The sequence below is a fragment of the Oryza glaberrima genome, chromosome 6 (genome assembly GCF_000147395.1).
Source record: "Oryza glaberrima chromosome 6, OglaRS2, whole genome shotgun sequence".
Taxonomy (NCBI): domain Eukaryota; kingdom Viridiplantae; phylum Streptophyta; class Magnoliopsida; order Poales; family Poaceae; genus Oryza; species Oryza glaberrima.
In genome coordinates this window covers 8,165,308-8,187,109 of record NC_068331.1, presented here as the reverse complement: position 1 = coordinate 8,187,109, position 21,802 = coordinate 8,165,308, and the positions used below count along the sequence as shown (strand labels likewise).

Here is a 21,802-nt window from a genome sequence, read left to right as displayed (position 1 = left end):
CTTAGTACCCCTCAAAATACAACACTATATAGATGCTCTTATGATCATTTCGTCAGTGATAATACTATATCACTAACTACCGGTTGAAATTAACCACTGGAAAATACTCCCTTGTCCTTTTAGACCTCTTCGAAACAAAGGAAAAACATAAAATTTCTAGAGAATTTGTATCCTATATGGTAAATAATCCTATAGAGACATTTAAAACAAAGGATTATTTCATATGGATTTTTTTTAGTTCCTATGAAATGGACTATTGATAAGCAATTTTGGAGGAAAATAAGTATGAGGTTTCAGCTCATGTTTTCCTTTTACCGTGTCTTGGATTCATGTGTTTCTCCTATGTACCAAACAGTAGTTTTGAAATTTTCCTGTGTTTTGCAATCCCGTATGAATCCAATGAACCATGATATTCCATTTCTATGTTTTCCTATTCCTAATTCCATAAGAATCCCATGATCATGATATTCAATTTTTTTTCTATTAACATGTTTTCGTAATTTAGTGTTTGAAAGGAGCTCTTAACTTAGAAGGTTAAGCCAATGAGAATTTTTTTTTGACAACTTATTGATCCATATTAATCATATTAGTCCATTTTTTTTAAAAAAAATTATTAAATACTTAATTAATAAATGGAGAGAATGAGTTCCCAGCTCAACGGAACGAACACAGCCTAGAAGGTTAAGCCAAGTTGGCAGGCGATGTACTGTCCTGCGATCGATCAGGCATGGCCGCATGGGGGCCGGACCGCCGGTGCGGCGGTGCGTGCGTCCATGCACATTTGACATACCCACGCACATGTGGATTATGACGTCGAACAGCGACATGACCCAACTTCACTGTCACTGTGCAATCACACGGAATCCCTAATTGGCCAATTCAATACCCTCTTTAGCGCTGTCAGCGACAGCTGAGTGCTGCCATTACTTCCATCTCATCCAACTCCACTGTGCAATGATATAGCCCCGCCTTCAATAACGGTGACTCCTCGATCGCGGAATGATCACAATTTTTGTTTCTTCTGTTTCTTTCTTTTGATGATTCGTCAGATCTTGATGGCATGTGTTTTGCAATTATTAGACGACGATTTTTCAAACGAACCACCTTGAAGAGCCAATTTTGTAGTTGCTCCATATCTGGGTAAATGGATCAGCTAGGGCAGTGCATTACTGTACTATACTCCTTGTTTTGTACATTCGAGATCGGTTCACAAGAACGGAATAAAACAACTATATATATATGTAGGATGGGGTTTCTCTATGCACAATATCTTATTGCTATAGGCTATCCATGTCATATTAATATAGTAGTTTATCCCTCAAGTTGACCTAGGACAAGATCTGTGCAACAGTCAATGCTGAAGGTAAATGGGGCGATGAGCCCAGCTATTTCCACATGATCTGTGCAGCAGATGGCAGGAGTCTGCTCCAAAAACCCAAGTTACCAGAATACATCTTTGATCACCAAAATTCCGGTTGCAAAATCCAAGAGACAACTGTCTAGGACGCCAGATAGACCTTAATCACCAGATGAGAAATTGAAGTTTCCAAAATCCAAGTAGCATGACATTGTCCAAATAAATTCCTATTATGAATTTATGGGTGAATTGGAACCCAGGAATCGACAAGAAAAACAAATGAGTGTCCCAGTAGCAGAAAAAACATATGTGTCGAACTGTCGTAGTAGCAGATGAGTATCAGGTGGCACTGTGGCAGCATACACATATTCTCCAAACAAAACGTATGAAAGAACACCCAGACAGATTTTCAAACCAAATACTCCTATTAATTTAGTGATAGTTTCCTCATGCTGACACGAATTAATTTATTTATTGCAAAATAGTTTCCTTTCCTTTTTCTTTTCCATTTTGTTCTCCTGGAAGTCGGAGTAAATAAAAAGAAAAAAACAACAAAACTATGGTACTGTAAAACGGGCTGTAAGCCTGTAACAACTTCAAAAGGAACATAAATAAACTTATTACAGAATATGCCGGCTCAACCTTGTTTAACTCAAAGAAAATAGCGTGCCAAACACATCGTATTAAACTTTCGGCATTGTTGTAGTGTTGTAAGGAGTGGATGGCTCAACCTACAGAACAGATTAAATGCTCACTTGAGTTGTCAAGAACACTTAGGAAACTAAATTTAATTTTGAAAAAAAAGGAACAATAAATTATGATGAACTATCAAAAGAACATACAGCGAGATATCGTGTCAGCAAACTTGCAGTGCTGCTGTTGAACCCCTGGACAGGCTTTCCTTCCATGCGGGATGCATGCAGAGATTTTCTCACTTGAGAAGCCAGAGACTTGAGACAAAAAAATTACAGACATAACACAGTTCAGTCTTCAGATGAAGAAAACACATAAACATATGGGCAGGGGGAAGAAGTTATGGGAGATCACGTGCTAGATGGAGCCAAAACAACTAGACCTTCAAACGAAAATGGAAATATGTCTAAAATATGTTCAAGCACTAACCTTCCCCAGTTCCACTCCCCACTGGTCAAATGAGTTTATTCCCCATAGGAAACCCTGAACTGCAATCCGGTGCTCGTAGATGGATAAAAGCTGAAAAGTAGAGTTTGTTAGTACTTAGTACATCTGCAGAAAACAGCAACTCAATTTGGAATAAACAAAAAGCTCTTCCAAGTAATTGGGAGTCAACCAAAGACTTCCAAAGTACAACAGAATGGAGAAAGGATCATGTAAATTATACATCTCATAGGTTTGCATTATGGCAAATAACACAACTACATTCCAATAACTGCTGCGTGACATGATTACAAACAGGAAACAAAGCTACGAAGCAGCACAATTTAATTTGTCTGCACACGAGCTGCAGTGGGGAGGGCACTTAGTATCCGCTGCACACAATCTTAAATACCACCATAGGTCTCAGAAGCAGAGTAACTCTCCTACTGCTCTGCACATCAGTTCATCTCAAATCCCCCCCCCCCCCCCCCGGGTCGTTTTTTTAAAAGAAGAAAAGGATAATTGATTTGACATTAATCATAGCAAGGAACCAGCATATTGTCATGTTTTTTCTCGAAACAAAAAATGGAGTATGCTGGTCAGGTCTTCATGACGAAGAGAACGCATCATACAACAAGATCAGAATCCTATTGGTGATAAAAATTGCTATGGTTTAGGACTAGACTTGCAATGCCAAACAAGTGTCTGAATGCAATTTGCATACCTGTCCAATCTCATAAGCAGATAATGAGGGCAGCAATAAACTAAGTGATGGTCGGTTGCCCTGAAAAGTCTGTAACAACAAAAACGGACCAAGAGAGGCACGAGAATGCTGTGTCAGAAGTTACATCTATAACAGCAAGCATTAATTTATTGGGAGAACTAGACAAGGAATGACTAAATTATTATTACCTTATGAGAGATAAGATGTTCAGGTACTTTCTCGCTGTGCAGTTGTTCAGGGGTCTGGAAACATACAGTAAACTACTGTCAGAAACAAAAACAGTTCATGGATTATTTGCACATCCAAAATATATTTAGCTGTTTACCTTTCCATAAGCAAGTGCATCAGGCTGAGCAAAGAAATTGGACATCAATTCGTCATGATTGCTCACAATTTCCCCTGAAAGAGATGTACAATACAAGTGTTCAACGGGCAGCTGAAGATAATAAGGACAACATGCAACATATCAAGGTTTAACAAAGAGAACAAAATTCCTGTACTACTGGTACCTTTCAAGTAAACGGGTTGCTGGCTTTTCACGACGCCGATAAAATCACAAGGAATAACTCTTCCCTGGAAATTTAGGTACAAACATTATCAACAAAGATGCATATTCACAATAAGTTTCTTGATAATCCTTCAATTCCTTTTGTATTATTTAGATACTTGGAAAGGCAAGAAGTAGGAATCATTGTTACTCGTATAAGTTAAAATATTTTGTTTGAAAGAATGACAACACTGATTGAAAAACATGATGCTCATATCGCAAAAGAACTACAGAAGAAATCAAGGACAAGACTAAGACAAATGTACAAGGTGACATGGTTGCAATTTGCAGAACCCATCCATAATAATATAAACATATTGATGCAAAGGGACGATAGCCTAATAAATGAAGCATATCCACAATCAGCAAGAGAAAAAGAAATGTTGCATGCCATCAAAATGTCATCTACTCTAAGTGGTATGCATTGTCAAGCTTTGCATACTATGCTGGTCAAATAAGTTCTCTAAGCTGGTATCCATTGTCAAGCTTTGCATACTATGGTAGTCAAATAAGTTCCAGGTGGATTAACAATCTAGAAGTACTGATCATTACCTGATGGATTAATTGATAGAAGCTGTGTTGCCCATTGGTTCCAGGTTCACCAAAATCAATTTCACCAGTCTCAAAGGACAATTGAACGCCATCAATAGAGACACCCTTTCCATTACTCTCCATGCTAAGCTTTACAACATAATGAGCGCATGTTATGACTAGAAATAACTGGAGTGCCATGATGAAACCAGCTAAGATGAGTAGTAAAGTACCTGCTGAATATGTGGTGCAAATTTCTCAAGTGCCTGGGAATAGGGCAATATTGCCTAAAAGAACATTTATATTAGAAATAATACTCAAATGAAGGCCTAGGTCAATTCATAATTGAAAATATGATCCAATGGAACAGAGTTTCTTACTCTAGCTGGATATCCAAGAAAGGAAACATTCCACACACTCAGCAAACCAAGGAGTACCTACCCAGAAATGATAGACCTCTTAGATAGGTGGTTAGCAACAAAATAGAAAATAGAAAAGTCACTTACAGGTATGTTTTTCTCAAATGAAGATGAACGGAAGTGTTTGTCGATGCTGGCTGCACCCTCCAAAAATCTTCAAAAGAAAACAATTACTAAGAGTGTATCATGTATAAATCTATCATCAAATTTTAGCCTCAAGCCCCCCAACCTGACCAAGTGAACAACTTACTAAAGAGCTCCAACAAAATTTAATTATCAATCATTGGATTTAACTTTCCATAGAAACAAAAAAGTTCACATCCTAAATTTCCACAATACTACGAAGGAACAGAAGATGTATACTCCTTTAAAAGTCCCTAGTGGTGGTGGTAGTGAATCTGCCACCCCACCACTGTCTTTATAGTTTTTACAAATAGGCTCCTGTTATTTTTTTGATATTATGGAATAGTCCAAATATTCGGATCAAACAAGTAAATACCATATATTCAAACAAGTAAACAAGTGATACTAACATATTTGATAACTTTTTAATAAGCAATTACATATTATAATATATTTTTTTATCCACAGCAAAGTATGGTCATTTTGCTAGTACATTCTAATGGAGTAATGGACAAAAAGGGGCTGGCCCCAAGGTCTTATATTTCTGAGTCAGAAATTTTGGCACATCTTATGGTAATGGTGGTGGGTGACCACTGATACATATATGACGTATATGCTCATGTATGAAGGTAGCCTGATGTAACAAAGTCTTTTTTTTAGACCTTAAAAGTAGCTGTAGTTATTAGCACTCACCTGCCGATAAGATTAGTCTGCACTGTCATTATCGTGCTATAAGCTTTTTTTTTTTTCTAGTATCATTGTTTACTACCATAGTGCCATGGTTTTTCAAAAATCTGGCATAATATGTGTATTCTGAACACAAGAAGACTAAAGGAACACGGACTCATTTTATAGTAATGAAATTGATCCTGTGTTACAAAGTTCAAACTCCTACAGATCTTGTATTTACTTATTTGTAATAAAAAAAAGTAGACATTTGAGAATGCAATATAGGTTCAGATGCATACTTCTGAACAATCGGAAAACCATATTGAAGAGATAAGGGCAGGACACCAACAGCACTGCAAACTGCAACATTGGACTACAGTTACAAACAGACATAATGATAAGGTAGCTGATATTTTTAAATTGAAAAAAAAATCTCACCACTATAGCGACCACCAACCCAGTCCCAAAATGCAAAAGCATTTTTAGGGTCAATTCCAAACTTCTCCACAAGCTTCAAAACCAGAAAAATGGATAGGTGAAATTTCATCACATTAGAATAAACAATTCATTGGCGTATTACACAACACTTGGAGTATGGAAGCAGAATAGTCAAACACGTTAACAATGCAATTTTAACACATTTATAATCCAAATGTATATAAGATACAAGAGTGCGGAAAAGAGATTAGATCAAGTGAAATTTGAATGTCAAAGTAAAAGCTCCAGAAGTACCTCAAGATTGGTACTGACAGCAATCATATGTTTCGCAACAGCATCAGGTCTGAATCAACACATTTAGGATCAGTCTCACCATAATAATGGGACTAGGGGCAAAGGTGTTTCAGGTGCTAATATACTAACCCAAGAGAAGAGACAATCCACTCCTTGAGAGTTCGAGCATTTAACATTGTTTCAGCTGTTGTGAAGGTCTTTGAGACAACCACAACTGCAAGTTTTTCACATAACAATTAAAACCTCTGCAGATATTCACAACATCTAAGTGAATGGGTATGAAAGAACAAAGCATGGTAATTACCAAGTGTTGTTTCAGGATCTAAATCTTTGATGCTTCGTGCAACATCAACAGGGTCAACATTTGCAAGGCTACAAGATAACCAAAATTACATATAATTAATAGATGAAAACATCATGCATGAACGATAGAAAAATATGGAAACTGAATAACAAAAACAGTAAAACATCATCCAGATATAAATTGAAGTACTAAGCATAGGACAAGATCTCACATGAATCACGACTGACTTCACAACGTAAAAACTGCTGGAACAAATTACTTCGAAGACATAAAAGCAAAGGAATACTATGCCCCAGTAGAAAAAAAAATACTGGAACAAACTAGCAAGCTAAATAAACAAATTCACATAGTAGAATTTAACATAGAAATTGTACTGCAGAAACATACTGTTTGCAAAGCATATAATTGCTGTTGGCCTGCACATTACAATTGAAAACATGTCCCAAATACACACTTACAATCTTAACTGTCGCCCTTTGGCAGATTCTGCAGCTTCTGGATCTGAAAATTAGCAAGATTTTCAGGGTTTGGCAGATTATAATTTTCAGAAAAACAATCTCAGTGCAGAGAACCTAAGAATGAACATTATAGTAGTTCACCTGTCTGGAGGGCAGCATGCACGAACAGAGGACCAAGAAAGCTACCACCTATTCCAACTGACACAACATTTGTCAATGCTTTACCAGTTGCCCCAACCTGTGAAAGAAGTAGCAGTGATCAATCTTCAGTGTTCAAAAAGATTTACAGGGTTCAAGAAAAATCTTAACTTACCCATGATCCACTCCTAAAAGTTTCTGAAAACTGCTTGATTTTATCTTTTACACCCCAAACTTCGGGAACCACATTGACCCCATCACTTTTTATTACTTCGTCTCTTGGAGCCCTTAGAGCTACATGAAGCACAGATCTGTTCTCTGTGCTATTTATCTAAGAAAACAAACCAAGTAATGTTACAAATGCATCACAGCAACACAAAAAAGAAATGTATATATATATGGAATGGGAAGCTTAAGAATAGTCCAAACATTAATACTAAATTAAGAAACAGAGCTCAGAACAAAATAGTCAAGCTATTTAATATGCAGAATCACATGCAAGTTTAAATATTACATGCAAGCTAAATATGTGTACAGAGTCTTCATGGCAAGGAACTCTTTACATATGATGAAGTTACTGAAAAAACACCCCCTTCAGAAAACTGAACATCTTTGGCAGATAATGATGCTTACCTTGTCACCACTAAACATCTTCTCAATCTTCTCCTTGAGCTTTGCCGCCTACAATAAATTGGTTAGATCCCAAATCATGACACCAAAACCATCGTACTCCTACATAGCAAACAGGTGTCACCTCTGCCAATTTAAACAGCTTCTCCATGGTCTCGCCAGTTGCACGCTGCCTCGAGTAATCCAGAAATATGCCTTCATACTCACTGTCAACCAAACAAGCACCTCAAAAAACCAAAGCAGAAACCCACACATGCAACAGGAGAAATTTCAATCCTTACGCTGTCATTGCCTTGCAGCGCTCGGCATCATCCATCAGATCGCGCAGGTGCGTCTTCTGAATCGCCCCGACGTGCGCCTGCTCGCCCCCGCATGCGTGGCGAAACACGAAATCATAGTGAGCCTACCAAAATCTATAATCGAAGCAAGCAATACATCGAATAGAAACCGCAGCAATGCGAGCACTCAAAAAAAAAATTGGCAGTGCTTCGCGCACGTATCAACTCACGCACCTGGAGGCCCTTCCACTGCTCGGTGTCGCAGATTAGCGCCGACGACGCCATGACTGCTACCTGCAACCAAAAAAAAAAAACCAAAACACAATCACGAAACCAACCAAATCATCAGCGAAAAACGCATCCGGCTTCACCCGAAATCGGAACCAAAGCGAACCGAACAGACAGCCAATCTGGTACCAGATCGATCGAGCCTTGCGGCCAACGAGCAGCCAGCGAATCGAATGAAATCGCAAACAGTAGCGTTAGGGAAAAAAAAAAGCAATTCGGGAAGAGGAATTCAGGGGCGGAATTATACCGGAGGATGAAGGAGGGGGCGATCGGTGGATGAGGAAGCGGATCCGCGCTTCGCTTCCTGCGATTGAATTTATATCTCCACTTTTTCTCGATTTTATTTTTTTTGGTTTGTTTGTTTATTTCCCCGTGTCTTTCGTCTCTGTGGGCTGAAAATAGCGGGGACGCCCGGTAGTACGTGATATGGTGGTGATGGGGACGCCCGTGGCCTGCACAAAAGTGCAGGCAGATGTACTACTGTTGGTTGAGATGGGTTGGCGCTGTGCAGCTCCGACCCGCAGCCGCAGGTCCACCACCTGGCGGCAACCGGAAATCGGCGAATTTTTTTTTCTGAGAACTGCGATTCAAAAGAGGATTCGAGGGCTTCGAGGGTGGAGCCGAGACGATATAGGCATGTCCAACGCGCTGGAGGGTGGTCTCGTCTCTTTCGAGGCGAATATTCGTGCCAGTTTAATCGGACCGCACCCCCTAGAACGCCTGATGACGCTCTCTCTCGTGGCCCAATCTTCTGGTAAGAGGATAACTCTCGCTTTGATCGAGCGTGACGTTTGCGACGTGGCTACCAACCAGAACAAGTCCAGAATGTCGTGCAATCGCTACACCACAAACGATGTCGTACCAACCATGACGCGCGGTTGATGATCCCTGCAATGCAAACGAGAGAACACTGCAAGAACAAGATAAGATGCAATCTAAATATTGCGAATAGGTAATTAGCACAAAGAAATAGTTGCGATTGAAGTGGTAGATCTAATCGACTCGGTAAATCAACACACCAACTATTGGAGGCTCTGAATCTATAGTCGTCGGCTAATCGAACGAGGACTAGAGACAAGGTGAATGGCACTTGGCAAAATTCAACTAAACAAAACCCAAATGTTTTTGAGGATGTACAAAGCTATTTATAGAGGAAAATAAAGCTAGGGTTAAGTGCTAATTCGTGGAGATGGAGGGAGACACTTCCGAGATGGGCCTAGTCTATTATATTACAAGGCCCAAGGCCCAAGTTCGGTTTCAGCAACAGCATTGTCTTGTTTTGGCGATTCCCGTTGACTCGAGATGAATTTGGACATGAGACCAGATGCGTTTGAAAGGTAGCGAGATAAGCTTTCCACGAAGTCCAAGATCATCCAAATCGGAGTTGGCATGAAAGCGCTAGGTCCGTTTGAAGTCAGTGCTGTCTTCGGAGACCGAACTGGATTCCAAAACTCATTGGACTTTAATATCTTGTAGATCCTCCGTTCACTCGATGTATTCTTTGGCCATGTTTTATATTTCTCATGCTTGGATATATGCATAGACTTGATGGTCACATCAACGCCGTGATCCTAGATGGCTGCGTAGTTTCGTCAGCTTTTAGGCGAGGAGCCGTGTTAGGGAGATGCCTCACCTCATGCCGTCACCTCGCGCCGTTGCTGCTCCCGCGCTCGGGAAGAAGATGGAGAGGGGGTAGTCTAGAGAGAAGGGCCTACCCAGGAAGGTCTGCTGGCGACCGACGACCCGATGTGCCACCCCGAGTGCCGCCGCGTCGATCTCGTCGTCGTTGCATTGATCCCCCCCCCCCCCCCGCCGCCGCATCGATCCCCACTTCCGGCGCTTCCATCCGCTGTCGTCGCCTCGATCCGTGCTGAGGGGAGAGGGGAGCTTGAGCTCGTCGTGACCTGGTGAAGAGTGAAGGGAGAAGCGGCGCTGCTGGGAAGGGAGAGCCAACGGGGGAGGCGACGTTGCCTGGGAAGGGGTGGATTCTTATATATGTTTGTGATTTTAGGGGTTATACTGCAAATATTGGACGTATATACAAATAAAAATAAATTAAGGGTTTAAATGAAAAATGTGACCAAGTGATAGATACTGAATCGCAGAAATGAGATGGTGGTATGGCCTGCACTGTGTGAGGGATATCACAATGTGGTTTCATCCCACCTGGCATCACCTTTTTTATGGGGCTATACCTTGCGTTGGCTATAGCCTTAGAGTTCCTAACTTTCCTCCTCCCTCGTTTTCCGCATGCATGCTTTTTAAACTATTAAACGGTGTATTTTTTCTAAAAAAATTTATATACAAAAGTTGCTTTAAAAAATTATATTGATCTACTTTTAAAAAAAACTAATACTTAATTGATCACGTGTTAATGTACCGCTCCATTTCCCGACGAACAGGGAGGTTCGACAAAACACACGTGTTTATTTGCCTCCCATCATCGGCACTCGAGACAGAACACGTGGATCCCGAAAAATAAGAAGAAAAGTGTTCGCTCTGAGGACTTGACAAGGACACACTTATGTTGGATTGTTGGTGGTGACCTCAACTGGCTATGCTCGTGGGATACAAATCTTAAATCTTCTGTTGTACTGCATATACAATAGGTGTCGCTAACACATTAGACCCATGTGTCAGTGACATCTACTGTATATGCAGTACAGCAGAGGATCCCCACTCCTGCTCGAGGGCTTGTCTATTGTTGGCAAATTGGGATAATTGGAAGACATTGCCGGTTAGGACTATATCTAATAAAATGCACGGTGTTGGGGCTAACTTTGCATGAATTAAAAAAAAACCTTTGAATGAATTAGTTGGGCTTTAGGTTGAGTGAAAAAGGAAAGATAAGAGAAGACTACAAGAGAGAAGAGAGTATTCGCTGGAAACGAGGGCATGCAAAATAGCAATTTCGGTTCACCGATATCCAGAAGGAAAAAGCAAACGACCAATTGCATATTTGCTACTGGTTTGAAGCGGTATCAAGAATTTGCCATTATAAAAAAAAACGTAATTGCATGTTTACCATAAAAAATGATTGGAATATGGAATACTTGCCATTGGATTCACGGCTGAAAATAACACCGTTAGAAGATGGGTTTTCATAAAAAATAGGACAAGGATGCCCCTGCTCCCCGTTGTTGCTATTGCCTCCACTCGCCATTGTTGTTGCTCTTGCTGCAGTCCAACCAATTCGCTAGCTTGCTGCTGCTGCTTCTGCCATAGGGAGCTGCCACCACGCGCTGATGCTACTGCCCATGCTCGTGCTACTAACGCCCTCCCGCCCCACCGCCCCCTGGCCGCACGTCATCTCATCATCCTCCCAAACGGCGCCCGTCTGCACGCCCTCCCGACGTTCGTCCGTTCGCCCGCCACACACCGCCCTCCCGCCAACCGCTTGCACATCGCCCGCAAGAGAGAGGGGGCAGCGAGGGTCTATTCTGGCTAGGGGTAAGATGGTCTTGTCATGTTCTTTTTTTTAAGTTAGTTTAATTTATAACTATTTTTGGCCTTTTAATCTTACTAGTTTAGATGGCAATGATAAACGAGAGCAATGGAAACTAACTTAAGTGGGAATGACCCTAGCCGCCGCCGCCCCTCCCCCTCCCTCCTCCCTGCTTCGCCGCCGCCGGAGCTCGTCGACGGCAAACCCGGGCGACGCGCTGGGATGGCGGCGGCAGGGCCATCTCTCTTGGCTCCATCTCGCCCTGGCACGGGCGTGGCGACGATGGCGGCTGGACGGCGAGGTCGCGGCGGCGGTACAGTGAGGTCGCGGCAACGGCGTGGTGGTGGGGCTCTCCGCGGCGTTGGCGGCACGGCGATGGGGCTCTGCGCGGCTCCGGCGATGGCGTCGCCAGATCCAGTTGCCCCGCCAGATCTGGCCGGGGTGACGACGGCGGCGCGGCGGTGGGGCTCTGCGCGGCCGGCGGTGGGGCTCGGTCGGCGCCGGCGCCCTCGGGCGTTGGCAGGTGGCCTGCAGCTCCCGCGCGTTTCGTCGGCGACAACGGCTTCGGGTCGGCGGCGACTCGCGTGGTCGGCGGCGGCTCATTCGGTCGGCCGGCGGCTCTCGGCGGAGGGTGCCCCAGCGCCAGCTACCGCGTGGTCTTGGCCGGGGGCAGTAGGCCTGCGGCGGCCTTTGCCGGCGGCAGGGACGGCGCCTCTCTTCAGTGGTTGTTCCATCTCCCTCCCTCCTGTTCCTCTAGATCCGGTTCTCCCCTTCTCCAGTGGTTGTTCCTCCAATGCTCTCTGGCGGTGCGGCGCCCGCTCCATTCTTCTTAGGTGCTCCTCCCTTCTTAGGTTAGGCTGCTTCCAGTCGATGCTGAGGAGCTCTCTAGTAGGGGTGGCGTGCGGATTTTCGGCGTCTTGTTCGCTGGTCGTCAGCCGCGCTGTTAGTTTGCTGTGGGTGGGTTCCTGGGTGTGAGGCGGTCCCTGGTCGAGCTGCAGGGTGTTTGGCTGTTGAGGCGGAGTCGGAGCTGCTTGTCTTGCAAGCTCGGCAATGATGACCCTCAATGAACGTCCCGGCAATGCGGCAAGGGTTTGGAAGTGGAGCATTTTGAGAGAGCCTCGGGTGAAAACCTTGCCTAGTGCTATCCTAGGTTGATGATATCGACGCTTGCGGGCGCCGTTTCCTCCTTGGAGGTATCTTCATGCTGGCTCTCTCTTCCTTCAGGTGAAAACCGGGTTCCTTTCGGAACGGGCGTTGACAACATCCTTGATGTTGCTCCCTTGTTGAAGGCTTCGCTCAGAAGGTTTATGCTCCATTAGAGGATGTTCGGTGGTTCTGGAGACCTCGTTTGCTTTATGTTGTCGAATCTGCTTGCCTTTCGGTAAGCTTGGTAACAACGACTTTTGTGAGGTCTTTTTAGTTGTTTCTTTTCCTTTTCTGTATAGGTTTTTGCCAGTTTTCCGTTTAATTAACCGTGCTTGTTTGGTTTTCGGGCCCGGTTTTCTTTATTAACTGGGCCAATTCTCTTCTTCTATAAATTCCGGCAGGAGTAACTCCTGTCGTCGGTTCCTAAAAAAAAAAAGAAACTAACTTCAGTGGCAACTTTACGGTTTGTGTATTTGTTAATGGCTTTTCCATGTTTGGGGTGAAACTAGTGCTATATTTGCAATTCTCTAAAAGCAAAATGTATGCACAACACAATGGCAAAGCAAAAACGTTACTTGATCTAGACTCTCAGCAGGTGGAGCTGCAGCCAAGCTCGCCGGCGCATGGTTTGTGACTGCTGCGTGCGCATGGTTTGTGACTGCTGAGTGCTGACCGGCTTGGGAAAATGGAAAGAAAGGAACGAGAGGAGAGGAGGAAGAAAAAGAAATGAACACTGACAGTCACAAACTCTGGGAAGGTTAACTTTTTCCCAACTCACTTTTGCACTTTTTCTAAACTACTAAACGTAAAAAATAACGAATGCTGCTTTAAAATATCATATTGATATATTTTTTTTAAAAAAAATAGCTAATACTTAATTAATTATATGCAATGAGTCACTCCGTTTTACGTACGTTAAAGGAGTTCTCAAATCTAACTACCGAACGGCAGCCTAAAAGGAGCTAATTTCCACATGATTTGTGCAGATGAATCTGCTCCAAAAATCCAAGTTACAAGAATGAATAATTGATCAATCACCAAAACTCTGGTTGCAAAGTCTGTCCAGGACATCAGATAGGTTCATATAAGCATGTACTACCATTTAGATCTTCATCACCAGATTAGAAATTGAAGTTACCAAAATCCAAGGAGCACTTAAAATTGTCCGAATAAATTATGATTTATTGCTTGGGGACGCTATAGAAAACATGTACGGGTAAATTAACAAAACTTTGGGGATTCAAGAATGCACAGATAGGTCTACATATACACGGGACAGTTTTCGTACCACAAAATGGCTCGATCCAAAAAAAAAAAAAAAAAAAAAACATTTTCATGTTGAACTTCTGTATATGCACGCAAAAGAATCAATTACCAGATCAAAAGTCTGAGGGTCGGTATTACTCAATAACAATGTTCCTCGCCTTAATGTCCTCCTTCACAACAAGCTTCCCACCTTCGTCCCTGGTGAAAAGCTTATGCATCAGCTCATCCCAACTGGTTCTTCCTGCAGATTTTGCTTCTGAGGTGGCTTCACTATGAGTATCAGAGGGCGGCGTAGGGCTAGAACCCTCCTGGATCTCCACTTCAGACAAGTCAACTGCGTGAGGAACATCTAAGGTCTTTGCTCTCTCGAGGGCATTCTTGTGTTCTTCCTCAAAACTCTGCAGTCTTTCCATCTTTTGTAGCGCAGGCGGAGTTGTTGGTTTCTCATTTCCTTTCATAAGCTGCAAAACAGTGTCGCTATAATTATAAACAAGTATTCTTCATGCAACTTAGCAAATTAGTGCGGCAAATGTTAAGATCCAATGAACATTTATCTTTCTTTTGGGTTCTTTAATTTAGCTGGTGGAAAATGAGAAGAACACAAAAACAATGATGGTAGGCAATTTGGCACTAGTGTACCATGTTCCTTCATTAATGTTGCTGATAGGAGCTTTGAGCTGTTGGTGCCTAAGATGTTCATGTCTGATTTTTTTTTCTTTTTTGAAATCCCTTTCTTGTCCACGTCAATTTGGTGCTAGTAATAAGTAATAACAGGATTTCTTTTCCCAAAAATACTGTACTACTGAACACGCATGGTTGTAAAACAAGTTTAGCTCTATATTCTTACACTGTCTTAGAGAAGCAAAGTTTGCAAAAAAGAAATGTAATAAGAAGAGGAAATGACAAAGGTTCAAAGCCAAATACTCATATCAAATATGTATACCCACTTCAAATTTAATTATCCAGCCATGATTATGGATAAACCAAGAGATCATAAAAATAGCATTTGTCTTTCAGCCTTGTGCTTTTAGAGCATAGAAAAATCGCATCGGAAGTATTGATCAAACGTACATGCATCTTTGTAGAAATCAAAATTTTATGCTTGATGGTTCAAGTAAACAATCAAGAACCTAATGTTTTGAGATCCGCTAAGCCTACAACAAGGTGAGTTGCATCATGTCAGTAATAATGTTCAACAACATAGGGCGGTCTGTTGCTAAACTCTTAATGGTACCCTCCGTTTCACAATGTAAGTCATTCTAGCATTTCCCACATTCATATTGATGTTAATGAATCTAGACACATATATCTATCTAGATTCATTAACATTAATATGAATATGGAAAATGCTAGAATGACTTACATTATGAAACAGAGGAAGTACTAAATAAGCCCCTATATTATGATACTAACAAATCATCATCCTCCAAGCCTGTCATTAGTTTCTTTATATTTTCCCTGAAAGTTGATAAAATCTGATAGATCCCAATTCATGAGACTAAGAACTGATAAAACAGTAGATTGATGTATAAAAAATTCAACATCGAACAGATAACAGAGGAACAGATTTTTAATCAAATAATGATGCCACAATTTTTTTTCAAATTAGCATAACACTTACCTCTAAAGCCTTTTCTGATTCTCGTTCAATCCATACAATCGCATGATCAGAAGTAGTACTGCATGACAACACAATATGCTCAAATCGGCCTTCCACTGGAATAGCAGTTCTCACCTCAGGAGGGAATCTTCCACATCTACAAATGAGTAGTACTACAGTTATTGTCAATGCGGCACAATATCTGACCTCTCTCTCCACCAAAAGAAAATCTGTCATCTATCCATGTCATAATAACCATATATGAGGACACAAATTAGACTTTTTAAAACAGCACATGCACTCTGTATTAGACTAGTCTATGGGATTCTATGTCAGCCATAGATATTGAAATGAGTCAAATTTGTTTGAACTGTATCATCTGCTTATCTGTAGCTAATATGATAGAGATGAATAGTATGCTTTTGTCTCCTGAAGCTTTCCTTTTTTAGCTGCAGGGAGAACTACACCTCCTAAAAAACAGGAGGTACTCCAGCCCATGCTCCGTATAATTGAATAATTTAAAATCACGCATCAATATTTTTTATGTATTTCTCACTACCTCAGAAATATAGATGCTATTGATGAGTATGGAACAATGTTTTCTTGACTAGTGCTTATAAAGCACAAACAGTTAGCATTTCTGCTTGCTTTCCGAAAAATAGATTGGCATTGAACCCTTTATTTAGATCATGGAAAGTTTGAAATATGAACACCAGAAGTCCAGATCATTGCTGAAACTTGTTCTAGAATAGCACGAACAAAGGCAGAAAGGTTAAAATGCTGGCGTGACATAAGAAACAACAAATAGCTTCTATTAAAAGGCACCAATTACCTGCAAAATTTCCTCTCGACTATATGATACATTCGACCAGGAGCATAGAGTCTTCTTGGATCTTTAAATTTTCTCTTGTCTTGCTTAAATGTATCTCTCAGGCACATGATAAACAACAAGCAGGGCAAGCTGTCCAAGGCATAATAAAGGTCTGGTGAAAAAAATTAACCACTGTATGCAGTTCTTTTGTCTTTTAACTGAAAGTAGAACTATACAGGTAGTTGGAGAAAAGTGGTCGGGAAAAAGTTACCAGAATATAGACCCAAAAATGTACTCCAACGGTGTTGGCGTTCTTGGCAAAAAATCATCCTGTAAAAAGATAGTGTACATTGAGGGTATGAACTTCAGAGGAGATTCAATATAATACGTATCTTAAATGCTAGTAAATATTAACATTCGATTCAATGAGAACATAGAATTAGTTGAATTTATGAGCTACACACTTGTTCAGCATTAAAACAAGACCGCAACAGATATACTACAACATATGGAAGTGACATAAATCATCCCGACACAGATAGCATATTAAACTAAGCAATCATCCATGTTTCTTAAAAAACACCTAATAATAGTACTAAATAAAACTTTGGCTTGCTACATGAATTAAATTCACCCAAGAACATGGAAACAGGTAGACATTGCTACCTTCCTTTGTCACTTCTCTAATCAAACACGGCATACATAATTCAACAAACTTTTTTTTCGTGAACGCTAATTCAACAAACCTCCTATAAGCTTCAGAGCACAAGCTCCAGCTACATGATTCCTTCCGTTCTGGACAATCAAACTAGTGCACAGCTTAAAATTTCAGACATTCCAATCACACCACAGCCACAAGCAAAGCACATTGACCAAATTATCCCCCCCTCCTATCTCCAACCACTCCAATGGGGAAAATGTTTCTAACGGCAACCACTCCATTGGGAAAAAATTTTCCAAGACAGCGAATTCAACGGCCAACATTTCACCACAGAAGAAGCTGCACGCTCGCTCGCTCGAGGTCGTACCTGCAGCACGACGGAGTTGATCACGTCGGCGTACTTGACGGCGAGGTTGAGCGACATGCACCGGGCGGGGGCGAGCGCGTAGCACCGTATCTGGCTCCTCGGTATGTTCCCAAACATCTTCCGGTTGTTCACCACGAGCACGGTCATGAGCGCGGCGATGCCGGAGCCCAGCGAGTGCCCCGCGAAGATGAGCTTGTAGTCGGGCCCGTTCTGCTGCAGCAGCTCCTGCAGCGTCTTCGTCTCCCTCTCCAGGATGAACTGCGCCGCCTTGAGAAGGCCGTGGTGGACGTAGCCGCCGTCGAACATCTGCATCCCGAGCTTGTTGTCCATGAGAACCTGCAGGGGGGATCGAGCCGAGTCAGCCTCCCTCTCCAAATCTCGCCGCCGTTCATGGCATTCGGGTCGATCGGGGGAAGGGGAATCGCTTGCGGACGACCTTGTAGTCGGCGTTGCGGGTGAGGTTGAGGCCGCGGATGGCGAGGACGACCTCCTTGTGGCGGTGGTCGACGTAGACGATGTAGGGAGGGCAGGTGTTGCCGACGTGCTCGTAGGTGGCGCGCTTGACGACGCCGGCGAGGTCGACGCCGGCGTACCCGCGGCCGGGCGGCGCGAACTTGGTGGGGTTGGAGAGGTCGTCCTCGTAGATGGCGAGGATGACGCGGCAGATTCGCGGGACGGGCTCGAACTCCCCCGGCGCCGCCGCCGGCCACGCCTCGCTGTCGTAGGCGCCGATGTAGGTGAGCCGCTTCCACGCCCACCGCGTGCACCCCAGGCACACCACCCACTCCAGCCCGCACGACACCGACATCGCCGCCGCCGCCGCGACGCCGCTCTCTCCTCCGGTCGCCGCTGCTGGCGGCTGCTGCTCTGCTGGTGCTTTGGTTGGTCGTTGCAGTTGCTTTTATTTCGAGTTTTTTTTTTTAATTTTGTGCGCTGTTTGTTCCGGAAGCCACGAGGTTTGGGGGGGGTGGTGGTGGTGGGGGGCGAAGTGAGGCAGTGAGGCGGCTGAGCTGTCCGCGGGCCGGCGGCCTGTGCGCGCACTGGGTTTTAACGCTTTTTATCGTAACGCCTTTTCAACGCGGAGGCTTTCCTCAGCCAACCGGAAGAATCGACGACCATCTCTCCCGGAGTACTAGTACTGGGTTCCATTTAATAATCTTTTTTTCCTGAAGTTAAGAATATCGCTTTGCTGGTCTTTTTTTCTAGTCTTGAAATTTTGCTAAGATCAGATAGAATAGCAGGCTATAAGCCAACTATAAATATATTTTAAAGAGACAAAGAAAGAGAGAGAAGAGCAGCGGGCTACAAATCTGTAGCCAGCTGCAGCACGGACTCCAAGACGTAATTTGTGTATGACAGGTGGGATCAGATATTAATAGTATAGTAAGCAACTATTGTATGAATTGGCTATTACATTGGCTATAGATGTTTTGGAGCTAGTAGTGAGCTATACTATTAAACTTACTCTAAGAGTAGGTACAATAGCAAACTATTAGCTAGCTACAAACATATTTTAATGAGATAAAAGATGAGAGAGAAAAGCGCGGGCTACAGATATGTAGCCAGCTGCATTACGGACTCCAAGACGTAATATGTGTATGATAGGTGGGACTATATATACTAATAGTACAATAAGAGCAGGTACAATAACAGGCTATTAGCTAGCTGTAAACATATTTTAATGAGATAAAGGATGAGAGAGAAGAGCAGCGGGCTACAAATTTGTAGCCAGCTGCAGCGCGGACTCCAAGACACAATGTGTGTATGACAGGTGGGACCATATATTGATAGTATAGTAAGCAATTGTATGAATTGGCTATTAGATTGGCTATAAATGAATTGGAGCTAGTAGTGGGCTATACTATTAAACTTGCTCTAAGTAATTATTGTATGAATTGTCTATTAGATTGGCTATAAATAAATTGGAGCTAGTAATAAACTATTAGATTGGCTATAAATTAGAGTACTATTAAACTTGCTCTTATGTAGTATGTACCTCAAACGACCAATATTTTGACGTGTATTTTGTAGTGCAGGACCCCCTCGTTTCGAAATGATCATCATTTATTTTTTTAGTTATCATCATTTATTTTTTTAGTTATTTTTAAATAGTTAATTTTAAATGATCATTATATTTGTGTTCATTTATTAAATATTTGTGTTCATTCATTAAATATATAAGTTAATTGTGAATTGGAGTAAATGAACTTTGATAAATACATTCATACATACAAGTATTTAAAACTAACCTGCAATATCTTAATCTTGCTAGTAGGGATGGTACATGTATATATTTAGTATGAGAGAATTATCAGTTTTTTTCTTGGTGTATATACATATGATGATCAATTTGAATGGAGAGAGAGAGTATTTCCTACGGAACAGTTTTCGTGTGTACACAGCTCGGATGTATTATTATTATTGGTTGGTTCATTAGTTGTCATCATCATTAACGAATTGCTCAAGCAGTTGACAGACGAGGATAAGGTGGTGTTTGGATTTAGGGACTTAACTTTAGTCTATGTATTTAGACACTAATTTAAAGTATTAAATATAGACTACTTACAAACTAATTATATAAATAAAAGCTAATTCGCGAGACAAATTTTTTAAGCCTAATTAATCCATAATTAGAGAATGTTTACTGTAGCATCATATAGGCTAATCATGGATTAATTAGGCTCAATAGATTTGTCTCGTGAATTAGTCCAAGATTATGGATGGGTTTTATTAATAATCTACGTTTAATATTTATAATTAATGTCCAAACATCCGATGTGATAGGGATTTAAAAGTTTTAGAACCATCTAAACAGGGTCTAAGCTAAGAGAGTGGGCTCATAACACTGGTAGAGAAACCATCTTTGGTCGGTCGACCCAAATCCACAATAGTCCCGGTTCCATTAAAAACCGGGACTAAAAATGATTTTTAGTCACGGTTAATAAGAGAAAGATCTTTAACATCATCTTTAGTCCCGGTAGGTAACTCCAACCGGGACTAAAGTTCATTTTTAGTCCCGGTTGATTCCATGTCAGGCCGTGTCAGGGCCCTAGGATCTTTAGTCCCGGTTAGTAACACCAACCGGGACTAAAAACCTATTTTTAGTCCCGGTTGGTGATACTAACCGAGAATAAAAATCAAAACACACTATATAATCCATAGTACCGATCCTCTTTTCCCGTCCACACAACAAACTCCTCCCTCTACCTCTTTTTTTTCCTCTCTAACTTCTTATCTCTTTCCTTATCTCTAACTCCCCTCCTCTCCTTCCTTTTTTCCTTCACTCACAGTGCAGAAGCGTGCCGGCGCCGCGGCGGCGGTGGGTGGCCGGCGCGGCGGCGCGGGGGGCCGCGCGGCGGCGGCGGTGGGTGGCCGGCGCGGAGGCGGCCTGCACGGCGGCAGCGCGGGGGGCCGCGCGGCGGCGACCGGCGCGGCGCGGAGGGGAGGCGGCAGTGGCCGCCGGCCGGATTTTTTTTCTTGTTTTTTTGAGATGTGAATCTGTGATGCATTTTTGTGTGAGATGTGAATCTGGGATGAATTTTTTAGAACCCTATGATGTAATTTTTTTAAGAGTTTGTGATGTATTTGGAGATGATTTGTTTGAGGATTTGAGAATTTAGAGATGTTCTGTGATATGTGATGATTTGGATATGGGAGAGGATGGTGTGAAATCAATATTCAATATTAAAAACAGAAAAAAAAAGAAAAAATAAAGATGTCATCTTTAGTCCCGGTTGGTAACACCAACCGGGACTAAAGATTGATGTGAACCGGGACTAAAGCTAGCGATCTTTAGTCCCGGATTTGTAGTCCCGGTTGAAAAATCGGGACTATAGGGGTTAGGAACCGGGACTAAAAAGCACTTCTCCACCAGTGTAATCAGAGGCCATACAGCGCAATTATCCTCGCCAGGTTGGAAATTGCTGATTTGGCCCGGATTTCATGGCAAATTGGCAATTGTGTTACTGTTAAATAAGTACGGAGTAGTACTTCATCCAGCAAGATGAATGCACCTAATGAACTGGCTCCGCTCTTCCCTGTGGTCAGGTCAAATACAATTGGATGCTTTGCTTCGGCTGTCACTCGCATCTGCAATCCGCTGTCCACAGAGAAAGAAAAATACCTTCCCAATTTGAGTGCAAGATGACATTGACCTGAATAATCCTGCATGCGCGACAAGCGCCCGTGGACG

The 21,802-nt window shown here is 42.3% G+C and overlaps 2 protein-coding genes across 3 annotated transcripts; both read right to left on the bottom strand.

Moving 5' to 3' along the window:
• Positions 1-1,652: 1,652 nt before the first annotated feature.
• Positions 1,653-8,744, bottom strand: LOC127777120 (glucose-6-phosphate isomerase, cytosolic B). 2 transcript variants are annotated; one of them, XM_052303637.1, is made up of 24 exons: positions 8,444-8,535; positions 8,261-8,320; positions 8,030-8,106; positions 7,873-7,954; positions 7,752-7,799; positions 7,294-7,449; positions 7,122-7,218; positions 6,981-7,023; positions 6,523-6,590; positions 6,348-6,432; positions 6,219-6,267; positions 5,925-5,997; positions 5,786-5,846; positions 4,782-4,848; positions 4,656-4,712; positions 4,509-4,562; positions 4,297-4,425; positions 3,707-3,770; positions 3,523-3,596; positions 3,386-3,439; positions 3,198-3,266; positions 2,480-2,569; positions 2,200-2,307; positions 1,653-2,088 (listed from the first exon to the last, which is right to left on the bottom strand). In XM_052303637.1, exons 2-24 carry the CDS (start codon positions 8,309-8,311, stop codon positions 2,041-2,043), a joined length of 1,704 nt encoding a protein of 567 aa, XP_052159597.1. In that variant the 5' UTR covers positions 8,312-8,320; positions 8,444-8,535; the 3' UTR covers positions 1,653-2,040. The 2 variants fall into 2 exon arrangements, with proteins under 2 accessions (XP_052159597.1, XP_052159596.1); XM_052303636.1 differs by lacking the exon at positions 8,444-8,535 and adding an exon at positions 8,562-8,744 and having other exon boundaries at positions 1,655-2,088.
• A 5,322-nt stretch (positions 8,745-14,066) lies between these two features.
• Positions 14,067-18,625, bottom strand: LOC127778040 (uncharacterized). The gene is made up of 6 exons (XM_052304686.1): positions 18,047-18,625; positions 17,611-17,946; positions 16,854-16,912; positions 16,604-16,732; positions 15,793-15,928; positions 14,067-14,632 (listed from the first exon to the last, which is right to left on the bottom strand). Exons 1-6 carry the CDS (start codon positions 18,416-18,418, stop codon positions 14,306-14,308), a joined length of 1,359 nt encoding a protein of 452 aa, XP_052160646.1. The 5' UTR covers positions 18,419-18,625; the 3' UTR covers positions 14,067-14,305.
• Between the last annotated feature and the right edge of the window lie 3,177 nt (positions 18,626-21,802).

Coding starts and splice junctions, on each gene's coding strand:
- LOC127778040 (XM_052304686.1), bottom strand. CDS start 18,418: ATGTCGGTGTCGTGCGGGCTGGAGTGGGTGGTGTGCCTGGGGTGCACG. Junction 16,913..17,610: donor TCAACTCCGTCGTGCTGCAG/GTACGACCTCGA, acceptor ATCTTTTTACAG/GATGATTTTTTGCCAAGAAC. Junction 15,929..16,603: donor GTCGAGAGGAAATTTTGCAG/GTAATTGGTGCC, acceptor ACTCATTTGTAG/ATGTGGAAGATTCCCTCCTG.
- LOC127777120 (XM_052303636.1), bottom strand. CDS start 8,311: ATGGCGTCGTCGGCGCTAATCTGCGACACCGAGCAGTGGAAGGGCCTC. Junction 7,219..7,293: donor CTTTTAGGAGTGGATCATGG/GTAAGTTAAGAT, acceptor CTTCTTTCACAG/GTTGGGGCAACTGGTAAAGC. Junction 3,440..3,522: donor ATGCACTTGCTTATGGAAAG/GTAAACAGCTAA, acceptor GTATGTTTCCAG/ACCCCTGAACAACTGCACAG.